The sequence below is a fragment of the Desmodus rotundus genome, chromosome 8 (assembly GCF_022682495.2).
Source record: "Desmodus rotundus isolate HL8 chromosome 8, HLdesRot8A.1, whole genome shotgun sequence".
NCBI classification, from domain to species: domain Eukaryota; kingdom Metazoa; phylum Chordata; class Mammalia; order Chiroptera; family Phyllostomidae; genus Desmodus; species Desmodus rotundus.
Genome location: NC_071394.1, coordinates 37,416,351 through 37,440,999, shown reverse-complemented (window position 1 = coordinate 37,440,999; position 24,649 = coordinate 37,416,351). Strand labels below are relative to the sequence as shown.

General features: G+C 42.1%; 1 protein-coding gene across 11 annotated transcripts in view; it reads left to right on the top strand.

The window, feature by feature from the left end:
- The window catches only part of CSPP1 (centrosome and spindle pole associated protein 1), a 91,194-nt gene extending 72,794 nt beyond the window's left edge, over positions 1 to 18,400 (top strand). For 10 of the 11 annotated variants that reach the window (XM_045204861.3, XM_045204860.2, XM_053929374.1 and 7 more), the window contains 7 exons: positions 433 to 572; positions 2,948 to 3,088; positions 4,827 to 4,873; positions 7,826 to 7,889; positions 14,769 to 14,878; positions 15,406 to 15,544; positions 17,589 to 18,400. In XM_045204861.3, coding sequence (XP_045060796.2) covers positions 433 to 572; positions 2,948 to 3,088; positions 4,827 to 4,873; positions 7,826 to 7,889; positions 14,769 to 14,878; positions 15,406 to 15,544; positions 17,589 to 17,800 — 853 coding nt within the window. In that variant the 3' untranslated portion in view covers positions 17,801 to 18,400. Of the gene's footprint in view, positions 1 to 432; positions 573 to 2,947; positions 3,089 to 4,826; positions 4,874 to 7,825; positions 7,890 to 14,768; positions 14,879 to 15,405; positions 15,545 to 16,918; positions 17,042 to 17,588 lie in introns of all 11 variants that reach the window. The other variant, XR_008427461.1, reaches the window with a different exon arrangement.
- The last annotated feature ends 6,249 nt before the right edge of the window (positions 18,401 to 24,649 follow it).

Below are 24,649 nucleotides of genomic sequence, written 5' to 3'. Positions count from 1 at the left end.
AAGCACTATGCCGGGTACTTACAGTATATAATTCCACTTAATTCTCATACTCTCAGCACTAAAAGGGGTAGGTACTGTCCGCTTCTCGCAGATGCTGAAATCAAGGCCCAACTTCTAATAAGCAGCAGAGCAGGCCTTTGAATCTTGGTGTGTCTGACCTCAAAGACTGACCCTTCTACGACATGAACATCTGAACATAAAGCTAAATCATTTTACTCTTATAATGAAGTACTTTGCACCTGGCATTTTGAAAGATTATAAACAATGACCTTATAAATACCCTAGTTTTTTCATATAAGGTATTGAAGTAGCAGATATTAGAATAAATGTTTATAATGTACTCTGGTGGAAGATTCCACATTTCTGGAGTGAAACGTGAACTCAGAACTTCTTCCCACAAAACACACATTTATCATAACTCGTCCCTTACAGGAAAAGAGAAAGGAACCCCATGGATATATTCGACATGGCCCGACATCGGTTGCAGGCTCCTGTCAGGAGACAGTCCCCGAAGGGCTTAGACCCTGCCACTTTTCAGAATATTCATGACTTCAATGAGCTGAAAGACAGAGGTGAGTACAATGCTGCATTTTAAAGGTACAGCAAGAGTGTTCTACCCATATTCAGGGATCTTTAAACATGTTTGTATCCTTTTTCTAAAGTAAAGGTTTTATTTATGATCTGTGTTTTAAGTGAATCACACTTACGTATACCTTAGTTCTTCAGTTTACCAGTCTGAAGCCTTCGCTCGGCTAACTATGTTGTTAGAGCCTCAGCAGTGGATCGGATCACACAGCAAAGTGTGAAGAACGGCCTTGGAATTTAGTGGAGGGTGGACAGAGCAAGAGGAGCCTAGGAAACATACTGAGAAGGAAAAGCCAGCGAGCAGGAGAACGTGGTGTCCCGAAAGCTGAGGGAAGAGAAGTGTCAGAGAAGGATGGTCTCAGATGAATATTGGACAGTGTCAGTTGGATGAGACTTCAGGTAGATCTTTTCTGTGGAATTGTGGGATCAGAAGCCCATTAATTAGGCAACGTGTTGGAAGAATCAGCACAAAACAAGTCTTGAAAGTAGGCTGGGAAGGAGGAGAGAAGGGTCCAGGGCTGGAGGAACTTTCTGGATGTTAATGTTTAGAGCTGTTAATAGGAGGAAGGAGTTCAAACACAGGAGTGGGAGAGAGCAGGGCCCCTGCGTAGACAGGAGGAAATGCAGGATGTTTGAAGGAAGAGAGTAGAGAAGGTTTGATGCATTTGCAGGAGAGGCGGCTTATTAGGGAAAGAGCACAGCCAAGGTACACAAAGGCTGGGGGGCTAACACGCCAAGAGGAGGGAAAATTGGTGTTGTGTGTGGTATTTCTGAAGAGAAATTTCTGAAGAAATCGGTGTTTCTTCAGGAGCTTTGCACAGAGGGCGTGCTGAGTCGAGGAGGCAGACTGTCGAGTGTGTGCCGTGATGGCCTCTACCAGATAAGCCAGAATTTCCACTTTCCTTATTTTAACAAGTAGTATCTATTGTAGGGAGTTTTGAATACAGACAGATAAAAGAGGGCAAAATCACTTCCTGGGTGTTTTCTAGTCTTCTTTCTGAGCCTAATTTAAAGAAAAAATAAAAAACAAGACATAATTGTTATTTTCTCTTTTGTTTTTTTTACTTAGATTTACAAGTGTCATCAATTACATATACTATAGTTAACTTCTGTGTTATAATTTATTTACTATATTCCAGGCATTGGGTTAAGGTGGTTTGGTCAGGGAACCTGTGAGGTAAAAACGGTTTTTATTACAACTAAGATACTATTTGTGTGTTTCATTTTTATTCTCTCCATGGCATGTGATGACTTCACTGGTTTGAAGCTAACAGAATTTGTGCTTGTGTATACCCCCGTTTTAAAAACTTGTTAGTGTTAATTTTCTAAGATGGTGTGTGTGAGAGAGACAGACAGACATGAAGGTCCTCAGCTTTTAAGAGTATGAAGAGGTCTTGAGACCAAAAAGGTTTAAACCGTAAAACTGAGCCATTCATTTCCCTGTAATTACTACATCTAATTCTCATTCGTCATGTGACTTAGTTGTTAATATCTCATTTTAAAGCCAAGTCTGAAGCTGGTGAAGTCAGGGTCCAGTCCAACCGAGTCTGTGTCCGGGGTCTCTTCTGTTAACTTTTCTTAACCATTTTTAAGATCTTAGGTATTCTACATGATTTCCATTTTTCACTATTATTTTGATAATTTGATCATAATAAAGCTTTTTACATAGTTAGGATCATTTCTTTAAATTATAACACAGTTGTATAATTAGTAGATCAAAGGGAATATTTTCAAGGCTTTTAAAATGTATGAACTATTTATATTCTTAAGACTTAAAAAACTAACGTTTAATATTTTCATTCTGATAAATCCGTCCTCCTGAATTTGAAGCATAGGTGAATTCTTAAGAATATTATTTCCTCCAGTAACGACATGCCTCCTAAAGTTCTAGCCAGTCTGCTTTTATCTAGCTTTCTGCATATGTGCAAGGGCTAGGATATTAATTGGCCAATAACAGTATTTTCATTCTTCCTTATACCAGGGATTGGCTGTGAGTACACTGCCCCACGGCTGCCCGTGTGTCAGCCACGTGACAGACTGCGGGACGTATCTGTCCCTAGTTGCCCCGCTGTCTGCTCTGAGTGGCATCTCAAGGGAGCGGTGTGGTGGGGAGAATGCATCAGTGAGCTGTTGCTTGTTCCGGGGGCTTCCTCATAATGTCGCTAGCTTTGTGAAAAGGCGTTTCTTTAAAGAATATTAATTTTGTGTTTAGTTCTATTATGATTTTAATGTCCTTTGACTTTGGTGGTGCCCCATTATATTGTTCCTTGATTTTGAAATTAACATTACTCATATATTACAGTGAAGTTTCAGAAGATCTTGTTTGAAAATTTAAGTTTTATAACTTGTTTTTTTTGACCAGATTCAGAGACACGATTTGATCTGAAATTTATGTACCCGGATCCTCCGAGAGATCATTACACCTTAGAGATTCAGCAGCAAGCCCTGCTGAGAGCGCAGCAGAAAAGGCTGAACAGACTGAAAATGCAGCAAAGCGCTGAAGGTAAGAAATAATCATTACTGTTTCCAATAGGATCAGTGGGTTTTGTTGTCAGCTTTCTTTCTCCACTTTTTGTATTAATTTCAGTCCAAAGCAGCTCCTTCTCTGACAAGTCTGTGATCTCATGACCCTTTGGCCTTCAGTCCCAGAAAAGGCTCTGATTGGCCTGGCTGGGGTCAGGTATCCATGCACGAGCAGGGCCTAGCCATTCACTTAGAACCGGGAGGACTGAGTGCCTGGACTAGGGCCTGTGGCGCCAGGGACTAGGACCCAAGGGGAGGAGCGCTGTGCAAACATTCAGTGCCCTCTAGGGCATTTATCTCGTGTGTGTGTGTGTGTGTGTGTGTGTGTGTGTGTGTGTGTGTGTCTGTTTTACATTTTGGTATGGCACTAAGTCTAAAGTATCAGCTCATACTCTGTTGGAGAAGTCATATGCTAAAAAGTATAAGGCTGACAATGAATGCTGCGAGGGAGAAAGCTAGGGGCCCTTGGGAGTGTAACTGGGGGTGGAGGTGGTCGGGCACCTGGAGGCAGAGTGGGGCTGGTTGCCTCAGAGCATCTGTGGTCCCCGTTGACCAGGTGGTGACTGCATGAGCCTCACATGTATTTCACCAGCTCTGCCAGCCTTCAGGCCTTTGAGGGCAGCCATGGAACATGAGTCATAAAAATGCAAGTTACGTAACGAGATTAGGAAGCGCCGGTCCTGTGGGTTGTATTTAGGAAAACTTCAGACCCTACCGTGGCCCGCACATCTGAGGAGCCTTTCTCGACCACATGAGAGAATCACAGGAGTGAGAGGCATGGGGTGCTTTAGGCCCGTATCACAGGTCAAGACTTGGGTGACGATTGATGTAGGGGAAGTTTTCTCTCCATCTGACACAGAATTTTAAACAGTGATTCCATAGGTCATCCAGTGACAGCAGAATAATCCAAATTCTATGATAAATAGTGGGCAAGTGGTCAGGAGAGAGGAGAGAAGCAAGCGCATTCTTCAACCTTCCTGTCCGTTTCGGTGGAAATTTTCTTCGGGAGACCCAACAGTAGTCCCCAGTTGGGCACAGGTGTACTTTGGCACTGAGGGCATCCGTCCCCAACAGCACTCAGCCCAGTTTCTAACAAACACATGACACCTCAGTTCACAAGGATATAGTTTAACTATAAGATGACCACAAACATGTCCGTAAGATATTCTGAGGAGGAGTGCGAATACAGGCCATCTTTGGCTGTCTATTTATTCCCAGTGGCCGTATCTAAAAGGAGAAAGTGTACTATTCAGAGGAACACACAGGGATGCTGGTTGCATTGTAGAGGGGCCTTGGGGATACCTGATTCAAAATCTTTGTCCCTGGGACCGGGTGCCGGAAGTGGGTTAGCTTCCTTTGATCAGATGTGTGGAAGACCCGCTTAACTCCACTTAACAACTTTCTACAGACTGTGGAACTTTGAAAAGATGGTGAGGAATCCTGCATTGTTTTCTTTTTCTGTAGGCATCAGCTGCAAGTTTAGTGATTGTACTTATTCGTATTCATTAACGTTAACGGGGGGGGGGGGGGTTACCCAACTAGAATGAATACTGGGTTATATTTATTAGTGAGCAAGTAATATCTTAAAAACATTCTGTAATATGATGGTTGAAAAGTAACTGCCATCAGAGTTAGTCACAAAAGATACTCTAAAATTTATTTTACTTTTTAAATGTTTTCTAACCTTTTCATTTGTTTTTGTTCTCCATTGACGCCAGTGGACTCGGATGCTATCCCAAACACTAAAATACAAGACCACAGAATGGTAAGGGACCAGTTCTAATTTTTCAAGCTAGTTTTTTGGGGATAAAATTTTTTAGGAACATGACCAGTGAGTATTCCAATTTTGAATTTTCAGGCATATTGAATCAAGGATTTAAATCTTGTCTCATAAGTGCAGTAGGTAGCTAGAGATGTATTAGTAGAGAAAGTATATTAAAAGAGCTAATAACAAGAGTTTGTTTTTAGCTGTGTGACTTCAGGCAAGTTATTTAATCTTTCTGTGACTCATCTGTGACTTTCTGTGACTTCCTAATCTGTGAAATGGGTTAACTGTACTTGCCTCTGAGGGTGGCTATAAGAATTAAATTCATTAATATTTGCAAGACACATATTAATGGCTTAGCATATAATAATTCAGTGTTTATTTAAAAAGTAATAAAGAGGTCAAGGGTTGTGAGAATTGAGGTATTACATTAAGAGCCCCTAGAATAGGACCTGGCCCATAATGAGTGTGCAGCATAAGTGTTTGCTGTCAACATTAGCTGTGGTAGTCAGGCCTGTACAGAAAATAAGCAAGGTAAGGGTGTCACTCTTATCCTGAGGAGGCGACATCTGTGCAAAGACTGAAGAAAAGTCAGGGATGAGCCATTTTCACTCAACAAATGTTTACTGGATACTTACTATGGACCAGATACTGTTCAAGGTCCTGGAGATAGAGGAGTGAAGGAAAAGAACAAAAATCCCTGCCCTCTGGGGACTGACTTCTGGTAAGAGGGAGAGACAATAACAAATACATAAAATATATAGTATCTTAAGTTGTGAGGTTCTGGAGATGACGACAGCTGGGGAAGGGGGTCCTGGGGAGTACTGGGAGTCCCAGGGTGAGACAGTTCACAGTTTGAAGTACAGTGGGTATGTAAGTAGGTAATATTCAAACAAAGACCTCAGGGAGGTGGGACACATCTGCAGGAAGTAGAGGCCCCAGGCGGGGGGCTGGCGGGGGAGAGGCTGGGTGCACGCAAGGAGCAGTGGGAAGGCCTGGGAGGCTGGAGTACGCTGAGTCCTCCAGGGAGAGGAGAGAGGGGAAGGGCTGGACTATAGGGCCTCACAGGCTGACATAGGATATTGCCTTTTACGTGGTGAATGTGTTGAGAAACTTCTGAAGTTTTTGAGCAAAAGAGCGATGGGATGCGATTTATTTCATGCTTTACCATGATCACTGACTGCTATTTGTTGAGAACAGTTGGAGGGGACAGGAAGCTACAGCTGTTGTCTAGGTGAGAGAGGTGACGTAGCCTGGGCTGGAGCAGTGGACATGCAAAGAAGACCTGATGGGATTCTTGATGCAGTGAATGTGGGGAATGAGAGCACTCAAAGATGGGCTGCAAGGTTTTTGTTGGGAGTTGCTATTCACAGAGGTTGAGAAATAGAAAACAATATAGGGCTGGGGGAGAAAATCAGGAACTTAGTTTTAGACGTGGTAAGTTTGAGATGGCTATTAGACAAATAGTTGGAGCTTGCAAGTAGGTAGATAGGAGACAGAGTTCAGGTGAAAAGATTGTGTTTGGAAATAAATTTAATTTTCACACACATTACTGGTACAGGTAGTATTATCCTCATTGTCTGGTTATAGAAGTAAAGACCCACTAGGTTGCTAGTTGCTCGGGGTTACCAGTTGATAACTGTGGGTGCTTTGTTTTAAACTGACAATGATAACAATGTTGCTAATAGCTACCACAGCACACACTGTACCTGTGTCAGGTATTTGACATTTATTTCTCTGAAGTGCACACCAAGGCATGCTTATCCCTGTTTATAGGAGAGAAAACTGCCAGCCCATGGTCCAGTCAGCGAGTAGTAAAACCCAGAGTCGAACCCGGGCTGGAATCTAGAGCTCCTTGTCTCCACGCTGTGTGGCCTGAGATGTACTGACTCCTATTCCTGTGCAGATGGCAGGTTTCTTTACATGTGGCAACCATATTTCTCAGTGAAAATATACTCAAATTTAACATTTAGATTTTTGGTTAAGATGATAATACCATATTCTGTTGAGTTTGGTCAACATAAGCCACCAGTTTATCTTGGCTTTTACAAAAAAGCTCAAATTTTGGGGTCCTCATTTTCCTAGGAACTGGATGAGATGGAAGCTACGAGATGAATCTGGGGAGACTGTGATGGAGAAGATAGGGCCTAGGTGGACTCAAGCACGCCATTCAGTTGTGTGAAGGGCGGTGATGCGGGACAGAGGGTGGGCAGTAAAGCTGGCTCAGACCATTTGGCAAACGTTAGATGCCATTATGCTCCTCACAGTTATCAAGCTGGAAAGCAGAAGTAGAGGCAATGGATGTTAAAAGGAGATTTAAATTAAGTGTGTGGAGGATACTCAGAATGTGTTTCCTTGAAAAATGACAGCTCTTAAAACTGGAGTATTCCAGCGCATCCTAGAATCTGGTGCGGAGGTGCAGGGAGGGCTAGTTACCTCTCATTTTGTGTCGTTAGAAACCCAACTCCAGCATTATTTTTTTAGCCCTATCCCAGGTCCCTGTAGATCTGTGCAACCGTGGCCCCATAGGGCTGTCATTATCCGAGGGCAAGCCTCTCCCCCCGCGGAACTACGATCTGCTCCAGAGCAGAAAATCTTGTACTCCTTTCTGCTTCTCCAGTTCCTAGCATGGAGAAATCGAGCACTGTACAGATTTCCTGGAAGACGGAATGAATCTCAGCAAATGATTTAAAGCTTTGTAATGTTTAATTGGGTTCATTGCTTCATACCCTATTTTCATCAGCAGTAACATAACCCTTAATAGAAGGGTTTTTCCTATATTTTCTGAGCACTGGAATGTCGTGTGGGAGGGAAACAGCCAGTCTTACCTCTCCCCATCCTATTTTGCTAATTTTGGGGACAGTGTGGAAACATATGCCTCTTAGTACAAATATGTTGTTTTCCCACATGGGACTAATAAAAATAGTAATTAATATATGATGTTTCTTTTAGCCCAGAGATGACACTAATGATTTCTTGAAAAATTCATTATTGGAATCTGATAGTGCTTTTATTGGTGAGTATATTTTACCAATCTGTTTATTACAAAACATGGCTTAACGTTTTCAAAATCAGAATATTTAAAATTAACTTAGCAAGTCAAAGAAAGGACTTCCAATCCAGATGGCAACATAGGTAAATGCTATGTCTGCTTCCCTCCACAACCACATCAAAATTACAACTAGATTGTAGAAAGTGGTCATGGAGAGCCACCTGAAAGCTAGCTGAACAGAGATCCTACAACCAAGGACATAAAGCAGCAGCCACATTGAGAGTGGTAGGAAGGGCGGAGACATGGAACAGGCAGGTCCCACACACAGTGGGTGATTAAGAAATCAGGAGGGACACCTTGGCTGCAGAGGTTCCCCCTGAGGAACAAGGGTTCCAGCTCCGCACGGCATTCTCCAGCCTGGGACACCAGAGCTGGGAAAAGAAGTCCCCATAACATCTGGCTGTAAAAACCGGTGGAGCTTTTGTTGAATGATATGGAAGGCTTCTGGGGTCCCAGGCAGTTCTCTTGAGGGGCCTGTGCCTGGACGCACAAACTCAACTTGCTTTAAACTAGCAGGGGCAGCAGCTTGAAAAGTGCCAGGGATATATGGGGTGGAACTGAATTCACTAGCTTCAGGGTGAGGGCTGGGGGGGACAGGCGTCAAGGCAGCCCTCTCCGGGGAAGGAAGCAAGTGTCATTGTTCTTTGCTACAGGCTGGCACAGAATCTAAGCTCTCCATTAACCTGGTTAATACTGTTTGCCCCACCCAACACGCATGCCCTGCTGGAGCCTCCAACAGTAAGGTGCTCCACACAAGCAACCTGTCTCAGCTCAATACTGTGGATTCTCCTAAAATCTCAAAGGTACACAGACTTCTGAGAAGAGCAGTGCTGGCCTCTGTGTACCCTGTACCTCTTGCTAAGTGGCCCTGAGCCTTGCACAGGCAGTGACTAGTCTCAACTCACATTGTAACAACCATCAGGTGGCCTAGTGGTGGGCAAGAAGAGCAGAAGTGGCTTTGGTGCCTGAGGATCCAGCTTTCTGCCCTGATTATGGAAGAGCCTGGGAGCAGTGGTCGAAATGTGTCTACGGCCTCCCGACTACAACACAGTGGCACCACCTGCCGTGGGAACCAAGTAGCAGTGGACCTGAGAACATGGCCCCCTCAAACCAGCCACATCCCCTACCATGGTGGTGGCTTCCTGATACCCAGGTGACCTGGACACAGCAGAAACATGACCTCCCCAGTGACCCAGGTGATGACTGCCATGATCACAGCCCTATCACCACCCAGAGGTGCAAGTACAGCATGTAAGAGAAAAAAATTCATGCTCTAGCACTTATTTAGTCACTACAAAAGGGAAACCTCTAATTATCAACCTACTAAATTGATAAAATCAAAATGGTACCTAGGAAAGGTATTACCAACTCAGAAGTGCCTGCACAGGAACCACCCCTCCGTCACATGAACCACCAAGAATCAAACTCTGAGTCATGGGAGGCTGATCCGAGTGATAGAGGACTCACAGCAGCAGTCACAAAAGATCTCAGCAAGACAAAAAAACACCTCAGAAGGGCAGTTCGCATCGAATACAATTAATGATCAGGAGTACTTTAGCAAAGAAATTGACACTTTCAAAAAATTCTGCAGCTGAAGAATTCAATAAGATAGGATGAAGAATGCATTACAAAGTATTGGAAATAGAGGAGACCACATGAGAGAGAATTAGTGATCTCAGGGTAAAAACCTAGGAACAATTCAGATAGAAGAACTAAGATTTTTAAAAAATGAAAGAACTCCACAAGAACTCCAAGACTGCATTAGAAAGGGCAACATGAGGATAATGAGTATCCCAGGAGGAGAAGAGAGGGAGAAGGGAACAGAAAGCCTATTCAAAAAAATAACTTGACGAGAACTTCCCTAACTTAGGGAAGGAGCAGGACATACAAGTACAAGAAGCTAACAGAATACCTAAAAGGAAGACGTTTTCCAACACGTTACATTGAAGAAGTTAGTGATAAAGGGTTTTCAAGGCAGTCGTGGAAAAAGACAGTAACTACAAAGGAAACCCCATCAAGTTATCAGATTTTTCATCAGAAACCCAACAAACCAGGAGACTGGAATCATATATTCAAAATATTGAAAGATAGAGACCACTAGCCAGAATATATATCCAGCAGAGTTACCCTTTATATAAAGGAGAAATAAAGGATTTAAATAAAACAAAAGCTTGGGTAATTTACTATAAGGCCTTCACTGTAAGAAATGTTGAAAGGATCTTACTTCCCCCAGAAACAAGATGAAAGTGCACAAAACTTGGAGTAAGGTGACAGAAGTGGGAAATAGCAATTCTTTCCGAATGGGGTGTTAGCAGTTGTATACCGAAGGTTAAAGGAGGCAAAAGCACTGAAATGACTATAGCTACTGTAGTTCGGTAGTCAACACACAGACGTGCATCATTTGTGACAACAAAAGAGGAGAGGAGGAAAAGGGTGGAATTTGTATGGTGAATGAAGGTAAGATGCTAAAGATGAAAAAGGACTTTTCATCCATGAGACATTTGATACAAACCTCATGGTAACCACAAAAATCCAGAGCTGAGACACACAACATAGAAATGGAGACAAACAGAAAACCACCAAACTACAAGGGCAGACAGAAACACAAGGATAAAGAAACACCAGTGGTACAGAGCAGCGAGAAAACAGAAGATACAATGGCAGTAGTAAGTCCTTATATATCAGTAGTCCCCTAAATGTAAATGGACTGAACTCTCCAGAGACAGAGGTCAAAAGACAGAGACAGCTGGATGGATTAAAAAACAAGACCTGACTGTGTGCTGCCTTCAGGAGACCATCTCAGCTCCAGAGAAACACAGACTCAAAGTGAAGGGGTGGAGGATGATACAGCAAATGGTGTCCAGAGAAAAGTGGGTGTAGCCATACTTATATCTCTGGTTACCAACCTAGGAGCACCAATATATATAAAGCAATTATTATTTTATCCTCACCACAGGACATGGTTACTGATTCTAGAGAGAGAAGTAAGGGAGAAAGAGAGAGACATTGATCTTTTGCCTTGTATGTGCCCTGACCAGGGACCAAACCTGAAACCTAGGCATGTGCTGTGACTGGGAATCAAACCTGCGACCTGTTGGCTTACAGGATGACACTAGCCGAACCACACCGGCCAGGGCTAAAGCAATTATCGTTAGATGTAAAGAGAGACACAGATAGTGATGCATTAATAGGAGACTTTAATATCCCACTTACACCAGTGGGCAGATCATACAGACAAAATCAACAAGAAAACAGCAGCCTTAAATGACAGAATATTAGATCAGATGAACAATGGCTATTTTATAAGACATTAGATATTTATAAAACTTTTCATCCAAAAACATAATATACATTCTTCTCAAATGCACATGAATCATTCTCAAGGATAGACCATATGTTGGGGCACAGAACAAGTCCCAATAAACTTAAGACTGAAATCATGCCAAGCTTCTCCTTCAACCACAATGGCATGAAACTAGAAATCAACTATGAGTAACTACAAGACAGAAAACTGAACATGTGAAAGTCTGTAGTGTTTCTGTATACTGACAGTGAACTATCAGAAAGAGAAATGAAAACAATTCCATTTACAGTTGCAACAAAAAGAATGAAATACCTGGAAATAGATTTAACAAAGGAGGTGAAAGACCTGTACACTGAAAACTGTAAGACATTGAAAGAAATTGAAGACACAAAGAAAGAGAAAGGTACTCTGTGCTCATGGACTGTCAAGAATTGCCATTGTTAAAATGTCCATGTTACCTAAAGCAATCTAGAGTCGGTGCAATCCCTACCAAAATCCTAATGGCATCATTCACAGAAGAATAGTGTTGGTATGGAACCACAAAATACCTTGAATAGCCAACGCAATCCTGAGAAAAATGAACAAAACTGGAGCTATCCCATTCCTCAACTTCAAATTATACTACAAAGCTATGGTAGTTAAAACAGTATAGTATTGGCAGAAAAAGATACACAGACCAATGGAACAGAATTTACAGCCCAGGAATAAACCCGCATATATGCGGGCAACTAATTTATGGCAAAGGAGCCAAGAATATACAATGGAGAAAGGAAAGTCCTTTAAGTACGTAGAAGAAAATGCAGGCACTGAGTCTCCAAAACATTTGTCTTTGTGGTGTTTTGGGGAATCTGACTGCAAAGGCTAGGGAAACAAAAGCACAAACAAGTAAGTGGGATTGCAGCAAACTGAAAACTTCTGCATAGCAAAATAAACCATCAAGAAAATCAAAAGGCAACCAATTGAATAGAAGGTATTTGTAAATTATACTTCCAATAAGGAAATACCAAAAAAGATAAATGCACTCCCAGGTTCACTGCAGCATTATTTACAATAGTCAAGATTGGAAATAACTGGAATGTCCATCAGTGGATGAGTGGATAAAGAAAATGTGATAATATACATAATATTACATACACAGTGGAATATTGTAAGTTAAAAAAAAAGATGAAATGTTGCCATTTGGAACAATGTGGATGGATCTTGACGGATTATCTTAAGTGAAATAAGTCAGAGGGAAAGGGACAAAGTCCATATGATTTCACTCATGTGAAATGTAAAACAAGAGTAACACATGAACTAAGAAAAGAAAAAACCCACAAAGTCACAGGTACAGAGAACAGAATGGGCATTATCAGTGGGGAATAGGGGTGGGGGGAAACGTGAAATAGGTAAAGCACGTCCGCTATATGGTAATGGAAGGAAACCAGACTTTCGGTGATGAACGTGCATTAGAGTACAAGGTATCAAATTACAATGTTGCACACCTGAAATTTATGTTATTAACCAATGTTACCTCAGTAAAGAAATAAAAAACCCCAAACACCATTTCTTAAGTATTAAGAAATACTTAATAAATCTACCCCCCCAACAAAGATTATTATGAGGACAACTACAAACTCTCATGAAAGAAAGACAAGAACTAAATAAATGGAGAGCTACTCCATGTTCATGGACTGTGAGACTCAGTATTAGCAATATGTGAGTCCTTCCCAACTTGTTCTATAGATTCAATGCAAACCCAGTCAAAATCCCAGCAAGTTAGTTTGCGGTAACTGATTCTAAAGTTTATATGGAGAGGGAAAAGAGCCAATATAACCCTGAAGAACAGCACTGGGGGACTAAGATCACCTGACTTCGGGACGTGCTATAACACCACTGTAGTCAGGACAGTGTGGTGCTGACAAAGGCACAGAGATCAGACTCGAGTGTCCAGAAGCAGACCCACACAAGTACAATCACCTGCTTTTTGACAAGAGCAAAGGCAGTGCAAGTGAGGAAAATAATCTTTTCAACAAGTGGTGCTTCTAGAACTGGACACGTATGTGCCAAAGAGAGAGAGAGAGAGAGAGAGAGAGAGAGAGAGAGAAGGAAGGAAGGAAGAAAGGAAGTATCTTAACAAAGACCTTACATCCTTCACAAAAATCATCTAAAAGGGACCTCAGACCTAAGTGTAAAATGCAATACTGTAAAACTAGAAGATAACATAGGAGAAAACCTGTAAGAACTTGGGTATGGCAGTGACTTTTTTGATACAACAGTAGTACAGCCATGAGAGAAATAATTGGTAACAAGACTTTATCAAAAATCAATGTTCTGTAAAAGATAATGTCAAGAAAATGAGAAGGCAAGCCACAGAGTGGGGAAAAAATATTTGGAAAAGATACTTCTGATGTAGGACTCTTATCCAAAACATCCAAAGCACTCTTAAAGCTCATCAATAAGAATAACCTAATAATTAAAAGATGGGCAAAAGATCCAGACAGACACTTCCTTAAATAAACATATGAATAGATACTCCATATATCATCAGGGAAATGCAAATTAACACAACGATGAGGTACCACTACACACCTGTTTAGTGGCCAAAATCTACAGCACTGACAACACCAGATGCTGGTGAGGATGTGGAGCAGCAGGAGTCCTCACTGCTTGGTGGTGGACTACAAAGTGGTACAGGCACGTCGGAAGATGGGAAGGTAGTTTTGGACAAAAGTAAACATACTCTTACTGTACCACCCAGCAATCGCACTGTTTGGTATAAATGTTTAACCACTGTGCTGTACACCTGAAACTGATACACTGCTGAATGTCAACTATAGTAACATTGAACAGTTTTTTTAAAATTAAAAAAAAAAAAATTGACAACACCAAATGTCGGTGAATACGTGGGGAAGCTAGAACTTTGTCATAATGTAAAATGGGTAGAACCTCTTTTGTAAATGGTTTGGCAGTTCCTCAAAAAAGATAAATGTAGTTTCCCAGCAATTCCACTGCTAGGAATGCACCCCAAAGAGACGAAAACATGACCACAAAAAGACATGTACGTGAATGTTCATAATAGCATTAATAATTGCCAACTAGAAACAATTTAAATGTCCATCAACTGGTAAGTACTGTTCACTGATGAAAAAAGAATGAACTGCTGATACACGTCACAACACAGATGAACCTCAAAACGTATGCTAAGTGAAAGACAAGAGTACACTGTATAATTACTCTTCTGTGGAATCTCAGGGAAGGTAAGTCCATTGAGATGAAGGCAGACCAGTGTTTACATGGGGCTGGGCAGGTGGGAGTGGGGACTGATTGCCAGCAAGCACAAGGGAACTTACTGAAGTGACAGAAATGTTCTAAAACTAGATTATAATGACAATCGCATGATTCTATAAAAGCTACTGAACTATGCACATTTATAGTGGGTGAATTTTATTATATGTAAATAACATCTTAAAGCTAATAAAAAGCCGTCTTGGTTTAGCTGAGTAAAACAGTTTGAAGTGGGGGGTGTTTACGACTTCTCCCTCGTGTGCTGCTTCTAGGTGCTTACGGCGAGACCTATCCTGCCTTTGAAGAGGGTGCCGTCCTTCCACCCTCACAGCTGCCCTCTGCAAGGGAGCGCAGGAGGAGCAAATTGAAGGGACTGGCTTTTGTATGTATGAACTCTCCTTTCTTCCCTTTTTGGTTTAGGGGTGAGGTCTGGGTTCTGGCCCATGCTAAACTGGTGTGGTCTAACAGAAAGTACTTGCGCTCGGGCGGGACTCCTTTTCCTTGCTGAACGATATTCCATTTATGGGTATTCCACACTTTTAAATCCATTCAACACCTGATGGACATTTAGGTTGTGTCCACTTTTTGTCTGTTACGAATACAGCTGCTTTTAATATCCGTGTACAAGTTTTTTTGATGTTTTCATCTCTTTTGCGTATATACCTGGAATTGCTGGGTGGTGGGGTAACTGCGTTTTCTACCTCTGCACAGTCTGCTAGTGTTTGTGTTGCCACAAGCACAACACCTGCATCACAGCCTGGAGTTAGAGTGTAAGTGCCATAGGCTTCCACTGGTTTCATTTTGTTCGTCACACTGTATACTTAGCAAGGGAAATGGCATGTTTTGACTCACTTATTCTGAACATATTTTATGTTGGTGATCATTTCTGAAGCTGTTTTCTGACTACAGGATAACAGTCGTCCTGATGTTCTGTCAGACGGTCTCTCTTTAAAATCGGAATCCAGTGTAAATGTTGATCAGATTAGGATGAGAAATGAGGAACGACTGCGAAGATTGAATGAACTGCAGAATAAACCTATTAATACAGGTAAATGGCCAACTTTAAGGGCCTACAGCAGATTCTGTGAGGACTTTCAACCTGCTTACATGGAGTTTTCACTTGTGGCTGGGGACTGACGCAATGAGTTTTGAAATCCTTTTGAGTTGTAGGGCCTACAACACAACTATCCAGCAAAACCAGGACTCAGGATTAATTTTACTTCAGAATTCTTTCTACCAGAGAGGGTATGTCCTTTTCTGAGTAGCTCCTAAACAGATAAAACTTTTGCTTACAAAGACATCCAGGCTTTGCTTTCAGCAGGGAAAATGATCATTAGTAGCAGCATCACACTTCCCTCAGTGAAGTGAGAGATTATCTGAAATTATTTGAACAACAATAAAAAAAACCCTTCATACTTAAAATATATCAAATAACCAGTCTGAATAAATGTTTGACTGAAAAAAAAAACTTTGAGTTTTTAAGATAACACATACATTATAAATTTGTAGTACTACAAAGAAAATTGTTTTACCCTTTTATAAAATATTTTTTTAAAGATCGTACATGCCCCTACTGGGACAAACTCGAAAGCCAGGCATGTGCCCTGACCGGGAAGTGGCCGACCTGACCCTTTGCTCTGTGGGATGATGCCCCACCAACTGAGCCACACTGGTCGGGGCTTTCTCACCTTTTTACTTGGCTTTCAGAACTGTGGACACACAGCCTCGGGCTAATTATTTCTAAGTTTAGTTTTCTCAACCTGTGGGGCTTTGCTATCACTGCTTTAGGGACAAGGCAGATGAAAGCTTGTTTGGCAAGCACAGGCAGGCCAGACAGTTCCTTAGACGACCAGTGATCTCTTCCGCCAGCCCTGGACCACCTTTCTAATGTTGATGTTATTAGTTGTTTGGACAATGGGGTAATTTTATAATGTGTAAGTTCTATTGTACTGTTAGTTTTAGCAAATAATAGTCTAGTTGGACAATTTTTAGTCTGTTAAGGTACATTATAGTAATATTCTTATAGCAATTTTCGTGAGATACTCTTAGATCTTACCTTTAATACTCTATTGTAATGTAAAACTACTCGCACACTCTCGCTGGCAGTCAGGGAGTCGTCGGTTCTGATGATAATTCCATACCAAACACCAGCAAACAGAAAATCGACGCAGTAGTACTTTTCTTATCATACCTAGAAAAGTATGGAACAGTGGGAAAGCAATGCTTTTTTTTTAGCTAAAAAGCGTTTTCTTTTAATTTGTATTGTGAGTTTCCTGTTCCTCAATTTCTTTTAGAATTAGTAAGTTGAATATTTAACAGTGATATTATTAAATTGAGGAGACAGCATTATAAGAATTTAGTGTTTCAGAAGGTGTTCAACTTCTAAACTTTTTTTTTTTTTTAACACTGTCCTTCCAAACAGGATCTTTTTGGTACGATGTGGATTGATTGCTCATTAAATTGATTGCACAGGTTCCTTTGCTGGGTAATCCTTCACAGACCAGGAGATGTAATTTAAAAACAAAAAAGAAATTGACATCACAGGGTAGGAAGACAGATTTTCCTATTATTATATCTATAAGTAAAACAGATATAGGAGTATAATCAATTCAATTAAAAATGAAGCAAATTAAAAGCTATCTCATAATGGAGCAGACACAGCCTCTTAGAATGGTATACAAATGGAAGTAATTTCACCCCCATCTAGTGCTTTCCTGAAATGACTTTTAATTTCCTTATAGCAGTGTTGTAGGTTGGGAGTATTTCCAAAATCCTGTTAAATCAAAACAAAGTTTTCCATGGTGTCCATCGGGTTTCTCCTGAAGGTGACACAAAATAAAACAGCTTGCACTCCTACCCCCACTTATGTTGGCTGTGGTCGCCTCTGCCACCCTAGGGAGGGCTCACCTTCAGTTGCATTTTTTGTTTCATAACATTGGCTCCCTTCCCGGGCTTGCCTTCCTACCTCTAGAATGAGGGGTGTCTGGTCAAAACCCGTGCAGTTGAGAACAGAATATTGTGGACAAAGACAGATCTATGCTCACATCACCTGCCTGCCACCCACCTGAATCATGTCTGTCTTGCCTTTTTAGATGATGAGAGTTCACTGGCTGACCCTGAAGACATCATGAAACACGTGGGTGATGACAGATCAAGCTCTGTAGCAACTGAACCCTGGCTCCGCCCAGGCACCTCAGAAACGCTGAAACGATTCATGGCAGAGCAGCTGGACCAAGAGCAGCAGCAGGTTCCTGGAAAACCAGGCACTTTCAATTGGCAGGGCCTGTCTACTGCGCATGGTTAAAATAAATCTTTATTGGGCTCAGCAGTGCCTTTTAAGGTGGAAGGAATGTTTACTCCGAACCTTTATGTGCTACTCTGACCACTTCTTGGAAGTTATTTATGTTCCATCCGTGTATAAAGTATATTTCCATGATGATGTATATAATGTACATTATGTACATAAATAAAAGGCCATGATTAATTTATATACAATTGTATAGAATTATTTTTGCACAATTTTGCCATAAATCAAGGCGGTAATGAACTAACGTTATGTGCATTATTGTAAATTCTGTTTGTAAGATGAATAAAACACAAGTATCTCAACAGACCTGTAAAACCAGGAAACCTATTATATGTGTATTTGTTCTTGCTGTTGAAAACAACTCAATAAATACATTGGCTGTAGCTGTGACTATTCCAGTTGCTATGTAATGAGAGAATCAAATTATTTCCCTGTCATTTATATCTACTAATTCAGAATAAATGATGGGTGTCATAATTGATTTTATTTCCATGAGCCATGCACTAAATGTTACATCTTTCTGCCTGTTTTTGTGCCAATTAAATTTACTAATTTATATGATTTAACTTCTTGATAGAAGAAATAAATTATATTTTACTACCAGTGTTGGTTTCTTATTTTAACTAGAATCGATGTCTCTAGACAAGGTGTTCTAGAAGTTGAAGAGAGGCAGGGGCACCCAGGGTCAGGGATGGACTGGAATCCTTGCTGCACCCCCACGGACCCTTGACTAAGTCAGTCTTTCTAGTCACTCCATAAGAGATATCTTTGAAAAGATTCAGTTTTGGGGAATGATTACTTAGCACCTTTAGCACGACAGCTGAGATACTGCAGTGCTGCTTCCTCCCTTCCACCAACATAATGGCAGAGAAGATCCGATTCGTTTACCTTGTGTGCAATTTCTCATACTTTGAATTTCAGCTGCATGTAGATTTTATACTCAACTTGTAATCTACCATTGTTTATTTTACTATAAAGATTTTTCTTTTTAATTCTTCAACTAAAAGTTAGATGAAAGCCTCTGTCTCCTCTAGGGAAAGTCTTGATACTATACCATGAAATAACAAACCTCCAGGTTATTTGAAACACTTACCTCTCAGGCAGGAAGGTCATGGAGGCTCCAAGATACCTAGGTGGGTGACTCCTGTGGGGAACCGTTCCAAGCGTGGGAAATGTGGCTCAGCCCCCACTCGGAAAAGCCAGGGAGGAATGAGGTTGGCAGGACCCACGCCCATGGATAGGTTCTCCCGTGGGAAATCAGGCCTGCATTGTACCTAGACTGCTATGAGACTTGCTCTTGCTAAAACTCCCCCACCCTGAATTGAGGCAGCAAATGTTTACTGAGTATCTTCATCTTCCTAAAGTCTGCTAAACCACCCAAGTATGGAGTGTGAGCAGCTTCCCCCTTGAGCTGTAACATCCTTCTCTTTGAAGTAATTAGCAGTGTTCTGTCCTTTGTCCTCCTTTAAAGGTAATCACCTGTGGTGAACCTGTGCATGGTAAATGAGGATCACCCTCGATGTAAGGTGCCCAGGAAAACAATAAAAGCCTGTCCAGGCGGGGGTCAGGGGCCCTCTCTCGAACTTGGAGAGTGGCCATGTAGCCCCTTTTTCTCCACAGGATTTCTGTAGTCCGTGTGTATGTGTATATTGCAACCACAACAGCAGATCCTGCTGGCCGGGATCCGCATCATCTGGTGCCCAGGATCAGGGACCCAGGGCTACGAGCCGCAGTTGTGGTCAACACACCAACTTCGTTGGAGTGCGCGCATTAGCCCAGGTAAGGGCTGATGACACCGAGTGCTTTTCAGTTAATGTTGTAGGGTGTGTAGGATTTCACAGAAAAGGGGATTCCTTCCAAGGTCGCCCTCTCGACCGCTTTGCAACTGTACTTTCTTTAGTAAGCAGGAGCCTTGCTCTCTCTCCCAAGCATCTGCCACAATCTCGCGGGCACGGGTCAGCAGTTAAAAGTCACAAGGGCACTCACCGGTAGAAGACACCTGTGAGAGGATAAGCTGGATGTGGACCGGGACAGAACACTAGGTTTCCCTGCCAGCTGCAAGCAAAAGTCCACGCAACGAGAGGCACACTGTAAAAACACTCACAAGCCCATCCCCGCGGCACAGCCCCCAAATAGGTCTAGGCTTGGGAGAAAGAGCAAAGACTTCCCCTTTAATCAGCTTTAAAAACAGCAACTAGTTACAGGGATATTTTTAAAGCATCTCAGTAAATTCTTTCTTTCAAGCCACCTCTTGCGGTCCTTTCAATTTTGCCTTTTTGCTCCGTCCGCCTGCATAAGGAAAAGCGGATAGGGAATGAGTGTTTCTGTTTCAACCGGACTCCAAAGATCGCTTTCCAGAAGAATTTAGTGTTAGTCGCAGGTTTTGTATGAGAGCTTTTGGCATTAGTCAAGCTCCGAAGACAAAAGGCACTTCCTCCCCTCGGCCTGAGAAATCGAGTGTTCCCATGTGAGTCGGAACCTTGCGAGGGTGTCTGGGATCAATTCCTGAGACGTGCAGGGGCCTTACAGGGACTTCCAACATCACCTAATCTAACTTCTGGCTCATCCAGGGAAGTGCGATATAAAGGCTGGTCACCTAGCGCTTTGAGCCCCATCCTCGCGGTTCTCAACACTTGGGGGGGGATCCAAGACCCATAAGCAGGGTTAGGGTACTGGGAAAGTCTGGTGCCCCTCTCCCTGACGGTCTTTCACCAACAGCACATTTCAACCCACTACACTCTCCTCACTAGCAAGAAGTAGTATTTAAAGGAGCAGGCGGAGTGAAAAGCAAGACTGAAACTGGTTTTATAATTGCCGTGTTTGCGGCGGGAGGAATTTCAGAAAAGGTTCTTTTAATTAAGGAATTTCTTTAAAAGTTTCTAAAACTCCTCAACCATGGGGAACAGGCTCTCTAAGGAACAAGAGCAATGTTTTAAGCTAATTCAGCAGCTTTTTAAGGCTACTGAATGTCTCCCTAGTAAGGGATCTTTAGACTTAGTTATTTAGGAACAAGTTGGGCAGAAGTGAAAATAACATCAGGTGGTGTGAGATAAGATTCTAAGGCTAGTGTCTCACTCCCTCCTATAGAGGATTTAATTTGAAAATACTGGTTTGCTTGAATTTTGTTTTTGAATGGCTCAATCTCAAAATATTTTCCTAAACCTCTGGTAAACAGAATGAGATCTCTAATGTTGTTACATCATAAGGATTCTACTCAGAAAGAATTTAAATTGTTTAAAATAAATAAATAAATAAGTGTATTTGCCAGTGGAGAAAAAACTGGTTCTGAAGGTTATGAATGTATTCAGCAATTTGTCAATCTAAAGCATGTTACAAGGGGAATGGGGGGTGTGACATATTAAAGAAATATTAAGAATCCTCCTTGTTTATGCCAGAGCCTTGACCTTTTATTGTAAAAATGAAATATAGGTGTACTGTCTCCCGGGGAGAACTAGCCCTTCTCCGCGGAAGACTATGCACCATTTTTTAACTCAGTACCTATAAACACCGATCATTTCCTTGGGGAAAGAACTGGCTATTCTCCCAGAGGGAACGGTTAGTTAATCAAGTCACAAAAGGCCCTTGGTGCATAACCGCTCTTTTCTAAAACATACTTAAGCAAAGCACCTCCACCCCCATCTTTCTCACTTTCCTTGCAAACTCTGAACCTAGGAACTACCGGTCTTTAAAAAAAAAAAAAAAAAAAAAAAAAAAAGGCACTTTTAAAACAGGCTATTTTTCAGTCGCCACTAGGAGCCTCCTTCATACTACTCACTTCCCATTGCAAACTGGGAAGCCAAGGTTTAAAGCCTTAAAGCCAAGAGGAGCCCTCCCAGGAGGGTGAGAATCAGAGAATCAGGCCCCTGGGACTAAACAGGAAAAGTAATAGGAAAAAGTTAAGGGACTATTTCTTTATCATTCCCCTAGTAGAAAGGGACCGCAAGAGATTTGCCTTCTCAGTCCCAGTACTTAACAATTGTCAACCATTAGAGAGGTTTCAGTGAAAGTCCTGCCGCAGGGCATGTTAAATAGCCCTGCCATCTGCCAACATTTTGTTCATCAGGCTGTTTAGCCAGTACGGACTCAGTTTCCTCAAAGTATAATTTATCATTACATAGATAACATCCTAATTGCTGCAGCCTCTCAAGAAGAGCTAAAGCAAGTTTACCTCTGTCTTTAAGGACAGTGTCTCCTCAGCGGGACTAGTCATAGCCCTGGAAAAAGTACAGCATTATCAGCCTTGGCAGTATTTAGGATATGTCTTATTTCACCGTACAGTTAGGCCTCAGATAGTTCGGATCCAGATACCAGACCCTTTAACACTTAACAGTTTACAACAGCTCTTAGGCACCATCAGCTGGATCCGTCCCAGTTTAGGGATCACCACTGGGAAATTTACCAACTGGTTCAACACCCTTAAAGGGGATCCAGACCTAAACTCTCCTAGATCCTTAAGTAATCAGGTTAGACAGGAATTAGAGTTAACCAGTACCTTTCTTCCAGGCAGCTCACTAGGGTAAACAGACAATTACCTGTCAGACTTTTTTGCTTCCCCACACTGGGGACGCCTACTGGCCTAATCAGACAGTTGTCACCTAATTTAGAAATGATTGAATTGTTATTTTTATCCCACCAACCCCAGCACACTATTACCACCTATATTACTGCACTATGTCAGCTTATTATCAAAGGCCGTGATGGAGTAATTCAGCTTTTTGGCCACGACCCAGCTGTTATACATGTTCCACTCACCCAAGTGTATCTACAACTTTCTAGTCAATCTTTAGAATTTCAGTGTGCAGTCGCTGATTTTGTGGGGGATCTTAATATTCATTTACCTTCTAATAAACTTCAAAACCTCCCCACTCTTAATATCCGCATGGGAGAAAAAATTCAGCGCCACTCCTATTTCCAAAGCTAAAACCATCTTTATTGATGGTTCAGGAAAAGCAGGGAAAGCTGCTATCACCTGGAAAGAAGGGAGCAAGTGGAAACATTTTCTTTCTGGAGGACACTCTTCCACCCAAGGGGCAGGAATTTCAGGGGCTATTCTTGCCCTCCAGCATTGGCCCAAAGAGCCTCTTAACTTAGTTTGTGACTCTGGTTATACTGTATATACACTCCTTCATATAAATCAGGCTCTATTAAAAGGGTCCATTGAGCCTCAGTTACTAAGTCTATTTCTAACCCTACAAAGTCTTTTAGATAAAAGGAAGCACCCCTTATTTGCTACTCGTATTCGATCCCATTCGTGCTTGCCTGGCCCCCTGGTGGTTGGTAACAATAGAGCAGATGCCTTAGTCAGTGTCCTTACTGCAGCTTCTCATCAGTTTTTTCATCAGAACAGCCAGGCACTCCGAAAGCAATTTGACATTCCTCGCTCCCAAGCTAAGCAAATTATTAAAGAATGTCCTGATTGCCAAGCTCTTAGCAAGGCACCCCCAGCTACAGGAGTCAATCCTTGAGGACTAAGCTCTCAGATGATTTGGCAAATGGATGTTACTCATTACGCTTCCTTTGGGAAATTCAAATATGTCCATATTTCTATTGATACTCATTCTGGTGCCCTACATGCATCTGCTTTAACAGGAGAATCTGCTAAAAATATACAAGCCCATTGGCTTGAGGCCTTTAGTCATTTAGGACGGCCTCAGCAAATTAAAACTGATAATGGCCCTGGATACCTTGCCCATTCCACTCAGGTCTTTCTTCAGCATTGGAATATCCAACATAAAACAGGAATACCTTACAATCCAACCGGTCAGGCAATCATAGAATGGGCTCATCATACTTTTAAAAATCTTCTTAACAAAAAAGGGGGAGTCATGAGTCCTCCCCCCCAAATTTGACTATGTTAGCCGTGTTTACCTACAATTTTCTAAATTGTGATGAATCACTCTGTACTCCCATTGAAAAGCATTTTCAGACAAAAGAGTCAAAACCGCCTTACCCTCAGGTTTTACATAGAGATCTACTGGGAGACAGGTCTTGGCAGGGCCCTGTAGACCTCTTAACATGGGGAGGAGGGTATGCATGTGTTTCCATTCCTACAGGTCCTGTCTGGCTACCAGCCAAAAGAGTAAAACCTTATGGTGAGCAAAACAGACACCAAGCTCCACTACCTGGAGGCGAGAACCAATCAACTGACAGACCAGATGGCCCAGCTGACCCTGAACAATCAGAAGGAACACGGACACCCACGGCGTGGCACACGGGTTTGGGTCCGTCAACAGAGGAGGATGGGGCTTGCCCCAGGGGCAGGGGCTGAGGTTCAAGCGCCTCCTGCAGAGGTCAACAACCCTATAATGTTCTCTTTAGGCGTGTCCCCACCACATGGGGGGACATCAAGGCTCTTAATGCTCGAGCCAAGGAGATTCTTGTTGAAACTAAAGTAGAAGACACCCCAGAAAACAGGTTTATTGCTTACCTAGCAGTGCTGTCAGCCGATTCGGTAAAACTTTGCTTTTAATTGCTATTATACTTTGCCTAGTGAGACAGGGCCTAGCTACTGAGGTTAATTCCTCTTATATTTATTGGGCTCACATTATTTGATCCACCAGTATTTAAGCTATATACCTGGTGGAATGTTGAGCCTCCCTTTTCCACTAACGATACTCAGTGGACCGGAGGAGTGTGGATGCCCCCTGAGGGACCACTACAGGAAAACAGACACTGGTTACTGGTGCCGAAAAATACTGTCTATGCTGCTGAGCACCTACCAGTCTGTTTTTCTGTCCTTACTAACACTTTATGCTTTCCTTTAAAGGAGCAACTTTATGCTGCGAACAAAGAGCAACGCAGTGATCACTGTCAGCTCTCTATGGTGGCCACAGTTGGCCTGTGTGC